A 14,776-nucleotide genomic window follows, 5' to 3' on the forward strand; every position below is an offset into this window, starting at 1 on the left:
GACGAGCTGTACCGGGAGCCGCCGCTGCCCGAGGAGTACTCCGTGCCGCTCTTCCCCTTCGCCGGCCACGGCGCCAACCCCTGGGCCAAGGTCGCCAGCTCCAAGTTCAGCCGGGACTTCATCCTCATCTCCGAGTTCTCGGAGCAGGTGGGGCCGCAGCCCCTGCTGACCATCCCCGATGACGCCAAGGTGCCGGGCAGTTTCGATCTCAATTATTTCTCCCTTCGAATCATGTCGGTGGATTACCAGGCTTCTTTCGTGGGACACCCTCCGGGCTGTGCCTACCCCAAGCTGAACTTCGTGGAGGACTCCAAAGTGGTGCTGGGGGACTCCAAGGAAGGGGCCTTTGCCTATGTGCACCACCTGACGCTGTATGACCTGGAAGCCAGGGGCTTCGTGAGGCCCTTCTGCATGGCCTACATTTCTGCTGACGAGCACAAAATCATGCAGCAGTTTCAGGAACTGTCTGCTGAATTCTCCAAAGCCTCTGAATGCTTGAAGACGGGGAACAGGAAGGCGTTTGCTAGTGAGCTTGAGAAGAAGCTGAAAGATCTCGACTATACCAGGACTGTGCTGCACAACGAAACTGAGATACAGAAGAAAGCCAATGACAAGGGGTATTACACGACCCAAGCCATCGAAAAGGCCAACGAGTTGGCCAGCGTGGAAAAGTCTATTATTGAACATCAAGATCTGCTAAAGCAGATTAGATCATACCCCTATAGGAAGCTGAAGGAGTCTGATTTCCACCCCTATGAGCCTGAATGTGCACTGGATCAGTCTGGCGCAGGCAGTGCGCAGGACCTGGCTGCCTCAGATCCTGCTGAGCCAGGGGAAATGCACCTCTACTCCCGCCTGCCCTCCTACACTCCCAAACTCATCAAAGCAAAGCCTGCCAAATGCTTTGACAAGAAGCTGAAAACGCTGGAGGAACTCTGCGATATTTATTTTTTCACCCAAACCCTAGATCAGTTGCATCACATTGAGAGGACTTTCAGAGGTGATGTGTGCTACCTCCTGACAAACCAGATCAGTAGGGCACTTCTGAAGCAGCAGAATGTAACTAACTTTCTATTTGAAGATGTATCTTTTCTAGATGAAAAAGCACCTGAAAATCAGTACAGAGGCTGCCAGGGACTCAGTCAAGATGCTGCTGACAGAAAGTGTTCAGAAGAGTCCTCCACTCCTAAAGTGGTTATCAGCCTGGGGTCCTACAAGTCTAGTGTGGAGTGCGTCCCAATCAAGATGGAGCAGGACATGGACGACCCTCAAGAACCTGCAATGACAGAATCCATAACTTTTGAACACCAGGAGAACCTGGACTATCTCGATGCAGATCTTAAAGGCAGTATCAGTAGCGGTGAGAGCATTGAGGTTCTTGGAACGGAGAAATCTGCGTCTGGGCTGATGAAATCGGAGAGCCAGGCCAGCTTGCCCATCAGCCCGAGCCCCCAGGTGGGCAGGAGCAAGGTGGGCAGCCGGAGGACCGTCAGTGAGGACAGCATTGAAGTCCTCAGTACCTGCCCCTCCGAGTCTCTTATCCCGGAAGATTTCAAAGCGAGCTACCCAAGTGCAATTAATGAGGAACCTTATGTGGATGATGAAGAGGGAGGCCTTCGTTTCAACCCCAGATTAAACCCAAACAATACCGATGAGCAGGAGGATGTGTCAAACCAGGAAAACTTGGCGCAGATTGATTCTGCCTGCTGTATTGGGAAGGAGAGCCCCAGCTTCCTCGAGCCTCTACCTGAACTGGGCCAGAAGCAGTGCGATGAGGATGGTGTGGTCAGGATTCCCCCTCAACCATACCGGCAGGCTGAGCAAGGGCTGCGTGGCAGCTTTGTGGGCTCCCCACCTTGTGACAGTGCTTCAGGGGGGCTCCTTCCCCACGAGCTCGACTCACGCTACCCCACAGCAGGCAGGGAGGTGAGCAGGACCAGCCTGGACGAGTGCTCAGACTCCACGAGCTACATCAGCAGCGCTGCCTCCACCTGCTCTGACCAAACACCGTCTCCTGCTCACCCCGTGTGCCTCGTGAATGAGAGGCACAAAAAGAAGGCTGGGCAGAATGCACTGCGGTTCATCAGGCAGTACCCCTTTGCCCACCCTGCAATATACTCTCTGCTCAGCGGAAGGACCCTGGTAGTGCTGGGGGAAGATGAAGCAATAGTCAAGAAGCTCGTGACCGCACTCTCCATCTTTGTGCCAAACTGTGGTGCTTATGCCAAACCTGTGAAACACTGGGTCACGTCCCCTCTGCATGTGGTGGATTTCCAGAGATGGAAGCTGATCGGGCTCCAGAGGTAAACTGGGGGGCTCTCTTCTTCTTGGTGTTGAGGTATATGATAAAAACTGAGTCTACTAAGTGGGGAATTTCAGAGGGGATTTGATGTGCAGAGGTGTTCTCTTTATGTAATCACCTACACAGCTGCCACATATTTCTGCTTCTGCGATGTATCAGTAGGAGGGTAGTGCGTTCGTCTGCTTCTTTACATTCAGCCTCACTTAAGAATTAATCTAAAACATCTGCTGGGCGCTTACTGCTTGGCTCATAATGTTTAGCTAGGAGTATTCCTGGTGTTTTAGGTCGTTAGTCTAGCAAAACAAGAGAACAGACACAAGTCCCAGTGATTTCCTGGCTGGTCTGATAATGAAGCCCTCTTGAAGGCTCCCGTGTGGTTTGCTATCTCTCCTATCACCTCTTTCCAAAATTCTCAACGTTTTTGGCAATTACTGTTTCTGAAGTGAGTGCTCGGCTATGCAGGCACCTCAGTTTGTGTTGACAGGAATGTTCCTGCTGGTGTCGGTGAATGTCCTGTGACACCTGCGTTTCTGGTGAAGGACAGAGATGCAAAGTCAGTGGTTGTGCTGGATCCTCTTGGAAAGGTAAAGGTACAGGTTTATAATGTGCTCTAGTGCAGGAAAAAAACCTCAATGCCTGAAGAGCTCATCAGGCTGCAGAGTTGGAACTGCAGCTCAGGTGCAAAGGGGACCTGTTTAGAGCAAAGGGCATCACTAAGGCAGACATCCCTCCCCCAGCACCCACTCCTAACATGTAGCTTTGTAGTTCCTGTTAGCAAATAGCGATTGCTCAGCTCTTAGGATTTTGTCCTTTTCTTTATTGTTGTTATGAAAAGGATTTTCTGTGCGTTACCAGGATGTGTTCCAGCACTTTGGATGCAGATATAGCAGGTGGGAGGGAATGCCCACTTCTGTCACTGAGGTGGAAAGAATGAATCAGAGTGGTGAGAAGAATACCCATTGCTCAGAACCAAGCTGGAATGGCTTCTGAAGGAGTGTTTCTGAGCATCCTGAAAGCTGAAATGCAGAAATCTGCTTTCCAAGCTGCTGAGTATTGTATCTGTGGTGGTTGTGGATGACTGAATAATCCTGAGCTGTGAGCTCACCCTCATTTTGGTGCTTGTGGGATAGGCTGCCAGGTCTGCCAGCACTCCTTCAAAACTTCTCTGCTGTTGGTGAGATGTTTACAAGCCCTGAATGTTTGCTGACTGATTAATGTTTGTGGCTAGATGCAGTTTGTATGATGAAAAGTCACTTTTGTTTAAAAAAAAAAAAAAAACTGCTTGTAACGTGTGTCAGTCATTCAGACTCTTCTCTGTGGAATGTTAATTAGTTGTTGAGTTTAACATGGATGCTCTCAGCAGACCATTTATATGAGGGCCATAGGAAGGAACTTGGAGGCTAGATTAATTATTTAAGCACAGCTGTAAGGGTGCTGTTCTCACAAAGCCACACTGCCTGGGCACAAGGGCAGCTCTTGCATCAGCAGTTGATGCTTCTGGTTTGGGAGCTGCTTCTCACCAGATCAATTTGAACAGGCAGAACTGCAAAGCAGAAGGTAGGATTTGCGTAGGCTTGTAATTTGCATTTAAATAGCATTAATTTAGGCTTGGTGAATAATTGCACACTGTGAGCGTGCTGCAGATTTGCATCTGGGTGAAGGAGGACTAGGCTCAGCCAGGGAATATTCTGGTCTGAGGACGGTTCCCTTTTTAAAGGAAGGCTTTGTTCCTCTTTGAGCTCCTCGGGGCAGCTCCTTCCCAAAACAACCAGACAGGGGGAAGGTGGAGCTTGTGGCAAGGGGATTTCTGCTCCCTTATTGTCATATCCAGAAGGACGCCAACAGCTGCTGCAAGATCTGCTTCTGTTACCAGAAATGTCGCTTCCCTCCCTCTCTGTCCTCATTTCTGCATCTGTGAGGGGGAGGAAGCTGCCCACAGGGCTGTGTTTGTGAAGCAGCACACGCTCAGCGTAGATCCGTGTATGCGGGGATCCGGAGATCGAGGTTCCCTCAGGGTCTGTCAGACTGGAGAGGCTGTTTGACCATCCTCTTCCATGCCAGCCTTAATTTGCCCTCAGTGTATCAAAAGCCGGTGGGAACCCGGGTGTGATACGGGGCCATGGGCAGTCTGCTTCATAGCTCCCTGGTTTCCTCCAGCTTAACCTCTCTCTTGCTCTTTCAGGACTGCGTCACCAGCTGGAGCGAACGTGCTGCACGCCCTGAGCCGCTACAGCCGCTACGTCAGCATCCTGGATGCAGACAGTAAGACGCTCCGCTGCCCGCTGTACAAAGGCTCCTTGGTGGCCAGGCTGGCAGACCACCGCACACAGATCAAACGGGGCAGCACCTACTACATGCACGTCCAAAGCGTCCTCACCCAGCTGTGTTCAAAAGCCTTCCTCTATACCTTCTGCCACCATTTGCACCTTCCCATCAACGAAAGGGAACCGGAGGAATCCGTTGTGAACCGCAGGATGAACTTTCTGAAGCTTCATCTGGGCCTTGCCAATGAAGATATTAAAATTGTACAGTATTTAGCTGAGCTGCTGAAGCTGCAGTACATTCAGGAACCTGGCCAGGGGGTGAATCCTCTGCTCAGATTTGACTATGTTCCCAGCTTTTTGTACAAAATCTAGCAGCATGTAGGCTGTCTGCCTGCATACTCGGATTCTGATAAAGATCATCCGTGCTTGGCATTGATGCTGTCTGCAGTAGCTGTCATACATCAGGAAGGGGCAAAGAAGCCATTGTATTTGCAAGCATTTCTGCTTCATAGAAATCAATGTCTGAGGGACTGAATTTCAGTGTGGTTCCCTGTTGCTGAGAATGTAGGTGTTCCATCACATGAAACACTGGGCACTCTGTTTTTAAATGTTAGAAGGAACACTATTAACTTTTAAAATATATCATGGTAGCACCCTAGGGAGATTATGGCATGGAGGGAGAGATGAGCAGTGCTTAGTGGTGTGCAGCTCCCAAAACATGCAGGATTCTGCGCTTCTGCCGGAGCCATGAATGTTGTTGCTCCTTTCCATGGAGCCAGGGCAGAGACCAGCAGGGAAATATAAAGGCCACATGAAGTTTTTAATCAGTAGTGTCTCATGTGAGCATGGGATGTAAGCAGTGTACACGTGGAAGCTTGCTGCCAGGATAGCAGTGTGCATTTACCTGTGTGAAGCAGCAGCTGGTGGTGTTCTGTTCCATATTTTCTGAGTTTCTTGGAGTTGCTTGTCCCTGGGCCTGAGGGACGGCAGCGGAGGCACATAGACTTCCCTCCAGATAGCATTTGCCAGTTTCTCAGCTTTGTTAAAACTGGAATGGAGTTGAGCTCCTTAAGTATGCTAGCACCAAGGCTCCGCTGCTGTGACTGTAGAGCACTGTGCCTTGTTAATTTGTCACATCCTGTTTGCTGGGCAAACTCTGAGAAGGGTGGGAGGGAGACCAGGAGTCCTAAAAACTAGTGAAGTCGGGAGCGACCTGCTAAGGAGAGATGGGGTCTGAACTGAATGGGCTTTAAGGTGCTTTTTGTGATGGAGAGACAAACAGTGCAATTCAACTGAAGCTATGCTGTGAGACAGCAAGCCTCTGCAGCAGGCTGCCCAGCCAGTGAGGTACTAGTGCTCAGGAGGGGGCTAGGAGGAATCGAGTGGATTCCATGTTGTATCTGTATAGTTTCTATTTTTGTTGTTTTTGGGGAATTGACTTTTGTGCTTGGTGGCAAAGCCAGGTCAGTGTCACTGCACGCTGCTTCTGGCTGTGCCAATTTACTTTATTTTATTGCCAAGCCTTTGCCATGTCTCGACTACCTCTCACATTGTGCTCTGGGTGGTTCAGGACAGGGCAGAGCTGCAGATCTCTGAGCCCAGACACAAGCACTTTCCTTTCGAAGCTTCCAGGCTGCTGTCAGTGCCAGAAGGGCAGTGCCACCATCACAGCGATGCAGCTGGAGGATTGTTCCCTCTGGTGTGGGAGCTTTGTGCCGGACACAGCGCTTCCCTCTGGAGTCTGGCAGGAGGTGCAACTTGTTGGCTGCAGCCTGCTCTGTCCCATGCTGTGTGGCAGCAGCTGCTCCTGCAGTACTTCTGAGCAAGAGAAAGAAATCTCGCTAGGAAAGGCAGCCTGGTTTTATTTCTTTTTAGCACTTTTCTGATTATGGGAGGAGAACAGCTAAGATTGTACAAGATTAGTTGAAGTTTTGTTTTTTTTTTAATTTTTACTTGCTTGTTTTTTAAAACCTTTGTTTACCATGATCATGTAAGACAGTGCTGGAATGGAATGTGATCCTTCCATGCCTGGGGAGGTTTCTGTGGATGGAGGCTGGGGTTTGTCAGCATGAACCTAAACCCTCTTGAAACATGCTGTGATAACTATGCTGCTCGGAATCCTGTGCCCCAAAGACAGGGAGCCTCCGTGGGGAGGCTGTCATCCAGCCACCAGCATCACCACTCCAGTACCAGCCTCCTGCTGCCCTGCCTGCAGAGGGCCCTTGGAGCAGTTGAGGAGGTATTAACCAACAAGGCAGAGTCTGTTTCAAGTAGCAGCATCACTTGTGGTGGCTTACAGTGAGGCAGCTGGGATGCTTGAGCTCATGACACTCTCCAGAGGGGTTTCAAGGCCAGGGGTTGCTTGTGCTGGTCTCTTTGGCGTGAGTGGGAAAGCAGTATGGCTTCACGTTTGCTGAAGGGAAGCAGTGTGCCTGTGCATGGGGCTGCACACTCTCATAGCATGTTCAAAGACCTTTTCCTTCTCAGATGCTATCTGTGTCCACCTGTTGTCACATGTAACTGGGTCTGCTGGTGAAGGACTTCCATGTCCATAGAAAACGTACTTTCTGGGGTGGCTCGAGGTGTCTCCTTGTTGATCTGTGTGCATCTGGATGACTTTCAGTGAGATTCCCCAGGATGAGGAAGGCACCAGGCAGTCTCAAGCTTCCTGCACCCTTCCTGACTCACAGCTCTGGAAAAGCTTTCGTCACCGCAGCTCATGTTTTGTGCTGGGAAACTACCTGCAGTGTTTGGGTTTGAGGAGGGACAGGAACTCTTTGCCTGCTGACTCACGTGTCTCTTCCTGCAGGCTGACAGCTCAGAGCAGCAGAACAGGTTCGATGATCAGCGCTGGCTGATTTCATAGTCATAGTGGTCTTTATCTGGAATGTTCAGCCACCCTCATAAACTGTCAGATAAGTCACTTCTCCTCTACCAGACCTAAAGTACTGATATTCAAGGCTGTGTTGAGCAATACTTGCACTTCCACCTGTCTGACCTGCGTTATCTCTCCACCACAAAGCACTTCTGAATTTTGGAGGATGCCCTGGGGGCTTTGCTGGGGCTGTCACCTGTGTTATCTGCACCTGGGCCATTGGGAGGGAGCTGTGTGGAAACATGCCTGGGAGCATTTGTCCTATCGACAGCCTTGTGACAGAACAGCCAGATGGCCCCGAGCTCACCTTCCTGCACAGGGCAGTGAGGAGTTGTGCCAGGCTCTGGGCAGTACCTGACTGAGGTTGCAGTTGAAGGCAGTCAGATGCAGCTAGTGGTTCAGGAGCTGAATTCCTCTTTGCTCAGTCATTTATCTGTCTTTCTGATCTGAGTGCACAGTAAAGATCCCTATATCAGCACTTTAAGACATTTTCCTCATCTTCACTGTGTTACTTCACTAGTTTCCCATATTGGCAGACTTGCAACGAGTTAAGATCTTACTAACAGCTCCTGTGAAGAATCCTAGCATGTGTGTTAGCTGGCTCGTACCGCACCACAGTCCTCCAGCTCGAGCAGGGCTGATTCCCCACAGCCACTGCATGATGTTGCCCAGCCTTCCTGCATCCGCCCTCCATACCAACGCCAGCAGTGTTGTGCACAGCCCTGATCTGCTCCTGCAAGTGCTGCCTCCCGCCCTGCGCTCCTGCATGCTGACTGCAGCTCCATCCTCTCTGCTGGCTGCTGTGGGATGAAGGCTTTTAAGGCCAGTTGGAGAATTCATCAGGGGAAAGGCCTCCCGTGGCTGCCTGGCTGGGAGGGCAGGGCTCAGTGTTTGCGCTCCTCTTGTTCCCTGCATTGGGAGACATCTGCTCGCTTGTGCTCTGAGCTGCACTGCCGGCCCCTTTGGGATCCCACCACGAGGATGGTCAGCCATAGGAGTAGGCGATACCAACCCTATGCAGGTTGCATTTCCCAGAGGATAGCGCTTGGATTTTCTTTCATCCAGTAGCAATCACTTCTAAGCAGCTCCAAAGCTGTCTTGCCTTGACTAGGGAAGCACTGCCTATACTCTAGCAATATTAACCATTTTGTAAGGGCTGGGAGAAGCACTTGAGGAGTGAGAGCTGATGTCTCCCTGCCCCAGACTCGTTCTGTGGTTTTCATTCAGTGCTGAAATGAATGCAGGCAGCCCTGAGCCCACAGTCTCGGAGCAAGTGACTGCCCACACTGCTGGTTTGGCATCCTGGAGAGCTGGGCAGGACCCAGTGCAGGACACAGGACTTATAGCAGCGCTTTGGAAAGGCACCTCTAAGTGTGCTGGGCAATTTAGTGAGCTGCATCGGCTGAAGGAGGGTGCCAGCTCTGTGCTGTGCCCCAAAAGCACAATGTTAGACTGAGCAGGACTGTACCCTGCTATTTGAGGGAGCCTTGTACTTGCTGCCAGAGCTGGGGAGGTTGCAGAGCTGTGGCTCACTACTCATGAGATGCGTTTTAACTGGAAGGCAGAAACACAGGGTACCCGGCCCTGCTGCTCACCCCGGTGCAGGGCGAGCACAGATGGGGATGGGGCTGGGGTAGGAGCTGCCTCTGAGGGCTGCGAGGAGGCTGTGATGAATTCTCGTCTTATTTTAAAGCACTGTATCCTATTACTGCATGTTGAGTTACGTGTGTGTGCCTGTGTGTACCGAATGCTTGTGTCAGTAGTTAGAGCGAGTGTGGCGGGAGAAGTCCAAGAAGCATGTCTCAGTGTCGTGCTGTGTTACTGCACAAGAATTTAACAGATGTTAACACCAAATGACTAGTCTGAAAAATGTACTTTAAAAAAAATTATTTATTTGGGTTCAGATATTTTTGAAATACAAAAATTGGTTGTATTTTTTAAAGCTTATAATTCTTGTCATACATTGTGGTTAAATTCTTAATTTTACTGTGCTTATTAAAAAATGGTTCTACTTAAGGAATGTCCTCAGAGGTCTGAGAAACCGCTGGAGGTGTTGGCTTATGCTGTGGTGGAGCTGGGCTGGGGGCCCCAGCAGGGCTGTTCTCTGGGTATGGGATGAGACTCAGCCCTGGCAAAATGTGTGGAGACCCAAAGGGAGAGCTGGTGTGTGTGTAGGAAGGCGAGTCTTGGAGGCTGAAGCCAGGAAGACTTTGTAAGGCTGTGCAGTTCCTGGGCATGGGACCCTGAGTGATGGCTTCTGGTTGTCCCTCCTGGTTGTGAAGGCAGATAGGAAGCCTTTGTAACCTCATCTACTGCTCCCACAGCAGATCTCAAACCTTGCCTTGAGGTCAGGGGTTTCCTTCTGCTCAGGCCCATTTGTAAAATCTAGTGGTGAAAGGGTTGGTCTGTGCTCAGAGCGGCTCCAGTGTCGGAAACAGAAGAGAGGTGAGGAAGAGCCAGATGAGGAGCTGCTGCACGGGGCCAGTGCCAGCAGGAAGGTGCAGGGAGAAGGCACCAGGGCTTGTTCCAGGGATGTGAGTGTGCCACGGTCCCTGATACTTCCTTGGCTCTGAGAATGGGCACAGTGCCTCCCATTACAGGACTGGCAGTCCTGGGAGTGGGAAGGTTGCCGCAAATGCCTCCACCTCTTCCTTCAGTGCCTTTAGCTCTCCCCGGTATTTTTCCTCCTCCAGTTTCTCCTTGAATTCCTTCAACGTGGCCTTGGGGCTCATGTCCTTCTGCACGCGCAGCGTCAGCTCGATGCCTGCCAGGGGGGAGATGTGTGGTTCAGCCCCATCAGCAGGCAGGTGCCACTTCCAGAAGCTCTCAGCCCTGCCATGACTGGCAGGGTTGGGACTGCTCCCCAGGATGCTTGAGAGAGGAGGAGCTGGGCTGCCAGGGACCTGCTGCCCTGTGCCACCACCACCTGCTTGAGGAAATGGGACCCTCACCTCTGTGGATGTACCGAGCCACCATGCGGAAATCATCCTGCCGAAAGCCACGGGAGGTGAGAGCTGGTGTCCCGAAACGCAGACCGCTGGGACGAAGGGCACTGACATCACCTGCACCAGAACAAGCAGTGTGTGACCTAATTCCAGTACTGCTGTGCATGGGGACTTGGCCTGGCCCCTAGTGGCTGGGAGTTCTGTGAGAAGCTCCGTGTGGCCCTGGGGAGCACAGGGCACGAGAGACATCCAAGCACATGGGGCAGAATATGGTGGAGCTCGTGGGATGCCTACCAGGGCACGTGTTCTTGTTGCAGGCGATGGAGCAGAGTTCCAGCACCCGCTCAGCCCGGCCACCGTCTGTACCTCTGTTGCGCAGGTCCAGGAGAATGAGGTGGTTGTCAGAGCCCCCTGCAGAGAGAGGAAAGTTGAGGTGAACACTTGAGATTTCAGCAAAAGAAGAAAATAAAAGGCTTGAGAGTGCAGTGTTAAGAAAAAGTTTTTCAGAAGTTCTGAGGAACTATACCAGCAAAGCCCTGTCCATCATGCCTGTGCACATGTTGCCCCAGTGGTTGGCTCAAACCTGGGACACGAAGCTGGCCCCAACCCAGGCAGCTGAGGCTGTTCCTTACCTGTTACAATGTTGTAGCCCAGCTCCATCAGTGCTGCTGCCAGCGTCTTGCAGTTGGCCACCACCTGCTGCTGGTAAGCCTTGAACTCGGGAGTCATAGCCTGCTGCAGTGCCACAGCAATCCCTGGGGATGAGGCACAGCAGTGAGCTTTTGAGGACCAACAAAAGTTATCTTGGAAGCCAAGAAAGCTCATGAACAATCCCTTCCCCTAACCGTGTAGGATAGGAGCAGTCTGGTTTCTCCCCCAGCTACATCAAGCTGGCTGCTCTTTGCTGCTATACCTCTCAGCTGGAGCCCTCTGCATTGATACCGGGGCTCAGAGCTGAGCCAGGACATCTTTGTCCCTTCCTCACCATCCCAGCCCAGTGCAGATGCATACCTGCGATGGCATGGTTGTGTGGCCCTCCCTGCAGCCCAGGGAAGACCGCTTGGTTGATGAGGCTCTCCAGGTTGTAGAGTGTTTCCTTTCCTGTCTTGGGGTCTGTGCTGCGGATGCCTGTGGGAGGAGAAGGCAGGGTAATACATAAGGCAGCTCGGGAAAGAAATTATGCTTTTTCTTCAAATCTGAGCCTTTGTGATGCCCCAGATCTTTCTGCCTTGCTCTTTCCTGGCTGGAGCAGAAAGGAGCTTTAACCTGGCCTGGGTGGAGTGTTTCTCCTGGCTCAAGTCAGGCACCTTTGCGATAGAAGATCATGCCGGCCCTGCAGCCCCTCAAGGTCTTGTGGGTGGTGGTGGAGACAACGTCGCAGTGTTCAAATGGTGAGGGCACGACACCCGCAGCCACCAGCCCGCTGATATGGGCCATGTCGGCCATCAGGTAGGCGCTGTTGGCGTCGGCAATCTGTCGCATGCGGGCATAGTCCAAGTTGCGTGAGTAACAACTGACACCTGCAACAGGACAAAAGGGAATGGCCTCAAGTTGTGCCAGAGGACGTTCAGTTTGGATATTAGGAACGTTTTATTCTCTGAAAGAGTGGTCAGGCACTGGCACTGCTGCCCTCAGAGGTGGTGGATTTGACGATTGAGGTCTTTTCCAGCCTTAATGATTGTGTGATCCTTATGCGTCCTTTCCACCCTGGGTTGTTCAGTGATTCTATTCTATAATTCTGCAGCATCCCACTGCAATTGCCCACTGGCTTCAGGATGCCATCCCGTGTGTAAGGGTTGTTCCTTACCTGCTATAATCAGCTTGGGATGGAACAGGCGGGCATTCTCCTCAAGTCGGTCATAGTCAATGTAACCAGTCTTGGGATTCACCTGGGAGAGGAAGAGGAGGGTTCAGCCACCTTGGCAGGGGTGAAGATCAGTTGCTGTCAAGAGGTTCTTCCACTTATGAAGGCCATAACCTGGCTCCCACTGGAGCAGCTTTCCATACCTTGTAGGGCATGGACTCGAAGAAGACAGAGGTGGCAGAGATCTTCTTCTTGTCTGTCATGAACCCATGGGTTAGATGACCCCCGTCGGGTAGGTCTAGCCCCATGATTCTCCCATGGGGCTCCACCAGGGCCGTGTACACCGCAAAGTTGGCAGGTGATCCTGTGGCAGAAGCACGCAAGGCAGTTCATAGGTGCTGGGGCATGCAGAGGCCACCACAGCCTGTGCTGCCTGCCCTGGGGACACCACTACCTGAGTAGGGCTGGACGTTGACACCCCACTTCTGAGGATCGAGTCGGAATGCCTGCAGGGCTCGCTTCTGGCACAACCTTTCCAGCTCATCTACAAACTCGGTCCCACCGTAGTACCTGCCAGTAAAGGATAAGGAAGGAGTTACACTGAGGTTGGTGTCTGCTGAGAACAAAACCTCAAGGTTAAAACTAATCTCTTCATTCAGGAATGCATGCCTAAGGCAATGCCAGCTGTGAGACCAGCATGCTGCTGTTTGCAAGCAGCAGACATGACCCTGCTACAATTACCTGGTGCGTGGCCAAGGACAGAAACTGAAAGGGTCAGATCCTGCCCTGCAGGAGCTTGGTTGCCAGCACCAGGACATGGCTTTCTTCCCAGAGATGAGGTCTTGAGGTGAACATGGCAGTGCAGATGGTCCCTGTCCCCTCCTTACAAGAGTTTGGGTGTCTCAGGCTCTCCCCAGCCCCATACCTCTGTCCAGGGTAGCCCTCAGAGTATTTATTGTTCAAGCAGGATCCCAGTGCCTCCAGGACTGCGCAGCTCGCAAAGTTCTCTGATGCAATCAGCTCCAGCCCCAGCCTCTGCCGCTGCTTCTCCTTCTTGATGATGTTGTACACCTTGGGGAGGGAGAGAAAGCTCCACTTGGGCCAGCTCTTCACGGAGGTATTGGTGCTGCATGGCATGGGATGCACCCTCAGAGGAGTTAGGACAATGGAGAGCGGCCTGAAAGCCACTGGAGAAGGGAAGTGAGGTCCCTTCTTGGTACAGCTGATCATATGTCCTGCCATGTTCTGGGTTTCTGTGGTAGATACCACAAAGCCATCAGATAATTCAGCTCTTGCTTGGGCTGGAGCCAAGGTTAATGGCTATGCTGCCGGGTGGCTGGGCCTGATGTAAGCATCTGAGCTCCAGGCAGAGAGTTATGAGCAACAGCTGAGAAATTACAGCCACAGAATGTGCGTGTACCTGGAGGATGCCCTCTCTGTCCGTAGCAAGGCACAGGGGCTGGCCGAGTCCCGGCAGCTTAACCTTGCACTGTGCCCCTGGTTCAAGGATGTTGGTGTCCCTTTAGCTCTCACCTCGGGGTCATTGCTGTCAAGTGGCTCCAGCAGCATCTTACTGTGGGAGGCCCAGAGCTCTGAGCTGGGAAGGCTCTCAGTACCCTGTGCCATGTTTGCCATCTGTCCACTGCCTCTGATGCCACCTGCAAAAGGCAAGGGGAGGGTGTTTATTACAGCAACGTGGCCACTTCCAGTACCCTCCTGTTCTCCCCCCACATCGATATCGCACAACCAAGGTGTGGCTTCCGCCTACCCCCTCTGTCCTGGCACTTGGAGACGTGGGGAGCTCATAAGCAAACAGGATAAAATCCAGCAGTACCACTTCATTTTACTCAGGCTTTAGACCTAAACTTGCTTTAAGCCCAAGGCGGCAGCAGCCCCACAGCACTGAGCATTACAAAGCAGCACACAAACTCCAGGGCAGGCATGGCAGCCCAGCTCCAGTCCTGGCTGTACACAAAGTGTCTTTTTATCCATTAACCCCACAAGGTCACAGAGGGGCCGTGAGCTGGTTGTTAAGCAATCCACTCCGTTCAGCAGCGCGGCCCCCGCTGGGCTCAGAGGCCCGGCTGCCCCGGGGCTTTGCTGGCAGCGGGGAAACGCTGTCAGAGACGCGGGCCGAAATGAAGGCACGTTGTGTGGGGCGCTGTGCGAATGCACGCTGCTGGCAAAGGGCTGCAGAGAGGACAAAGCTGCCAAGGAGAGCCCCTTTGCCACCCTCCTGGTGGGACATGAGCGTGGGCACGGCCCTGGAGTTTCACCTGCTGCATCCCACGTGGCTCCGTCGCATCCCGTATCCAGGATCCGGTACCCGCCCCGACACCCATGCTGCGGCAGCACCGCCCGCCCCGCTCCCACCTCGCACAGTCCCTGCCCGCCCGCACCATCCCTGTCCGCCCCGCAGCCCCGTACCGCACCGATACGGATCCGATCCCGGCCCGCTCAGCGGTCCCGCGGCAGCCCGCGCGCCTAGCATAGGCTGCCGGGTCACACCCCCGCAGCTCTCGACCAATCAGCGCCCGAGCAACGAACTCTGCGACAACTCTTCGTCCAATCCGCGGCGCGCTCCGC

General features: G+C 52.6%; 2 protein-coding genes across 3 annotated transcripts in view; one reads left to right on the forward strand and one right to left on the reverse strand.

Moving 5' to 3' along the window:
• Positions 1 to 9,457, forward strand: part of SMCR8 (SMCR8-C9orf72 complex subunit) — a 9,641-nt gene extending 184 nt beyond the window's left edge. The window contains exons 2-3 of the mRNA XM_010719823.1: positions 7 to 2,303; positions 4,485 to 9,457. Coding sequence (XP_010718125.1) covers positions 7 to 2,303; positions 4,485 to 4,938 — 2,751 coding nt within the window. The 3' untranslated portion in view covers positions 4,939 to 9,457. The remainder of the gene's footprint in view (positions 1 to 6; positions 2,304 to 4,484) is intronic.
• Positions 9,314 to 14,706, reverse strand: SHMT1 (serine hydroxymethyltransferase 1). Of its 2 annotated transcripts, none has more exons than XM_010719562.2 (12): positions 14,623 to 14,706; positions 13,724 to 13,848; positions 13,116 to 13,261; positions 12,645 to 12,760; positions 12,394 to 12,554; positions 12,194 to 12,275; positions 11,694 to 11,906; positions 11,398 to 11,514; positions 11,019 to 11,141; positions 10,681 to 10,797; positions 10,393 to 10,503; positions 9,314 to 10,205 (listed from the first exon to the last, which is right to left on the reverse strand). In XM_010719562.2, the coding sequence occupies exons 2-12, from the start codon at positions 13,823 to 13,825 to the stop codon at positions 10,036 to 10,038; spliced, it is 1,458 nt and encodes a 485-aa protein (XP_010717864.1). In that variant the 5' UTR covers positions 13,826 to 13,848; positions 14,623 to 14,706; the 3' UTR covers positions 9,314 to 10,035. The 2 variants fall into 2 exon arrangements, with proteins under 2 accessions (XP_010717864.1, XP_010717863.1); XM_010719561.2 differs by having other exon boundaries at positions 14,618 to 14,696.
• Between the last annotated feature and the right edge of the window lie 70 nt (positions 14,707 to 14,776).

This window comes from Meleagris gallopavo, chromosome 16 (assembly GCF_000146605.3).
Source record: "Meleagris gallopavo isolate NT-WF06-2002-E0010 breed Aviagen turkey brand Nicholas breeding stock chromosome 16, Turkey_5.1, whole genome shotgun sequence".
Classification (NCBI taxonomy): Eukaryota; Metazoa; Chordata; class Aves; order Galliformes; family Phasianidae; genus Meleagris; species Meleagris gallopavo.

Excerpts from the sequence above, each read along its gene's own strand:
- SHMT1 (XM_010719561.2), bottom strand. The coding sequence starts at position 14,681 with ATGCTAGGCGCGCGGGCTGCCGCGGGACCGCTGAGCGGGCCGGGATCG. Across the intron at positions 12,761-13,115 it reads GAGGGCTACCCTGGACAGAG|GTACTACGGTGGGACCGAGT; the intron begins GTATGGGGCTGG and ends CTTTACTGGCAG. Across the intron at positions 10,798-11,018 it reads GGGCTACAACATTGTAACAG|GGGGCTCTGACAACCACCTC; the intron begins GTAAGGAACAGC and ends CTCTCTCTGCAG.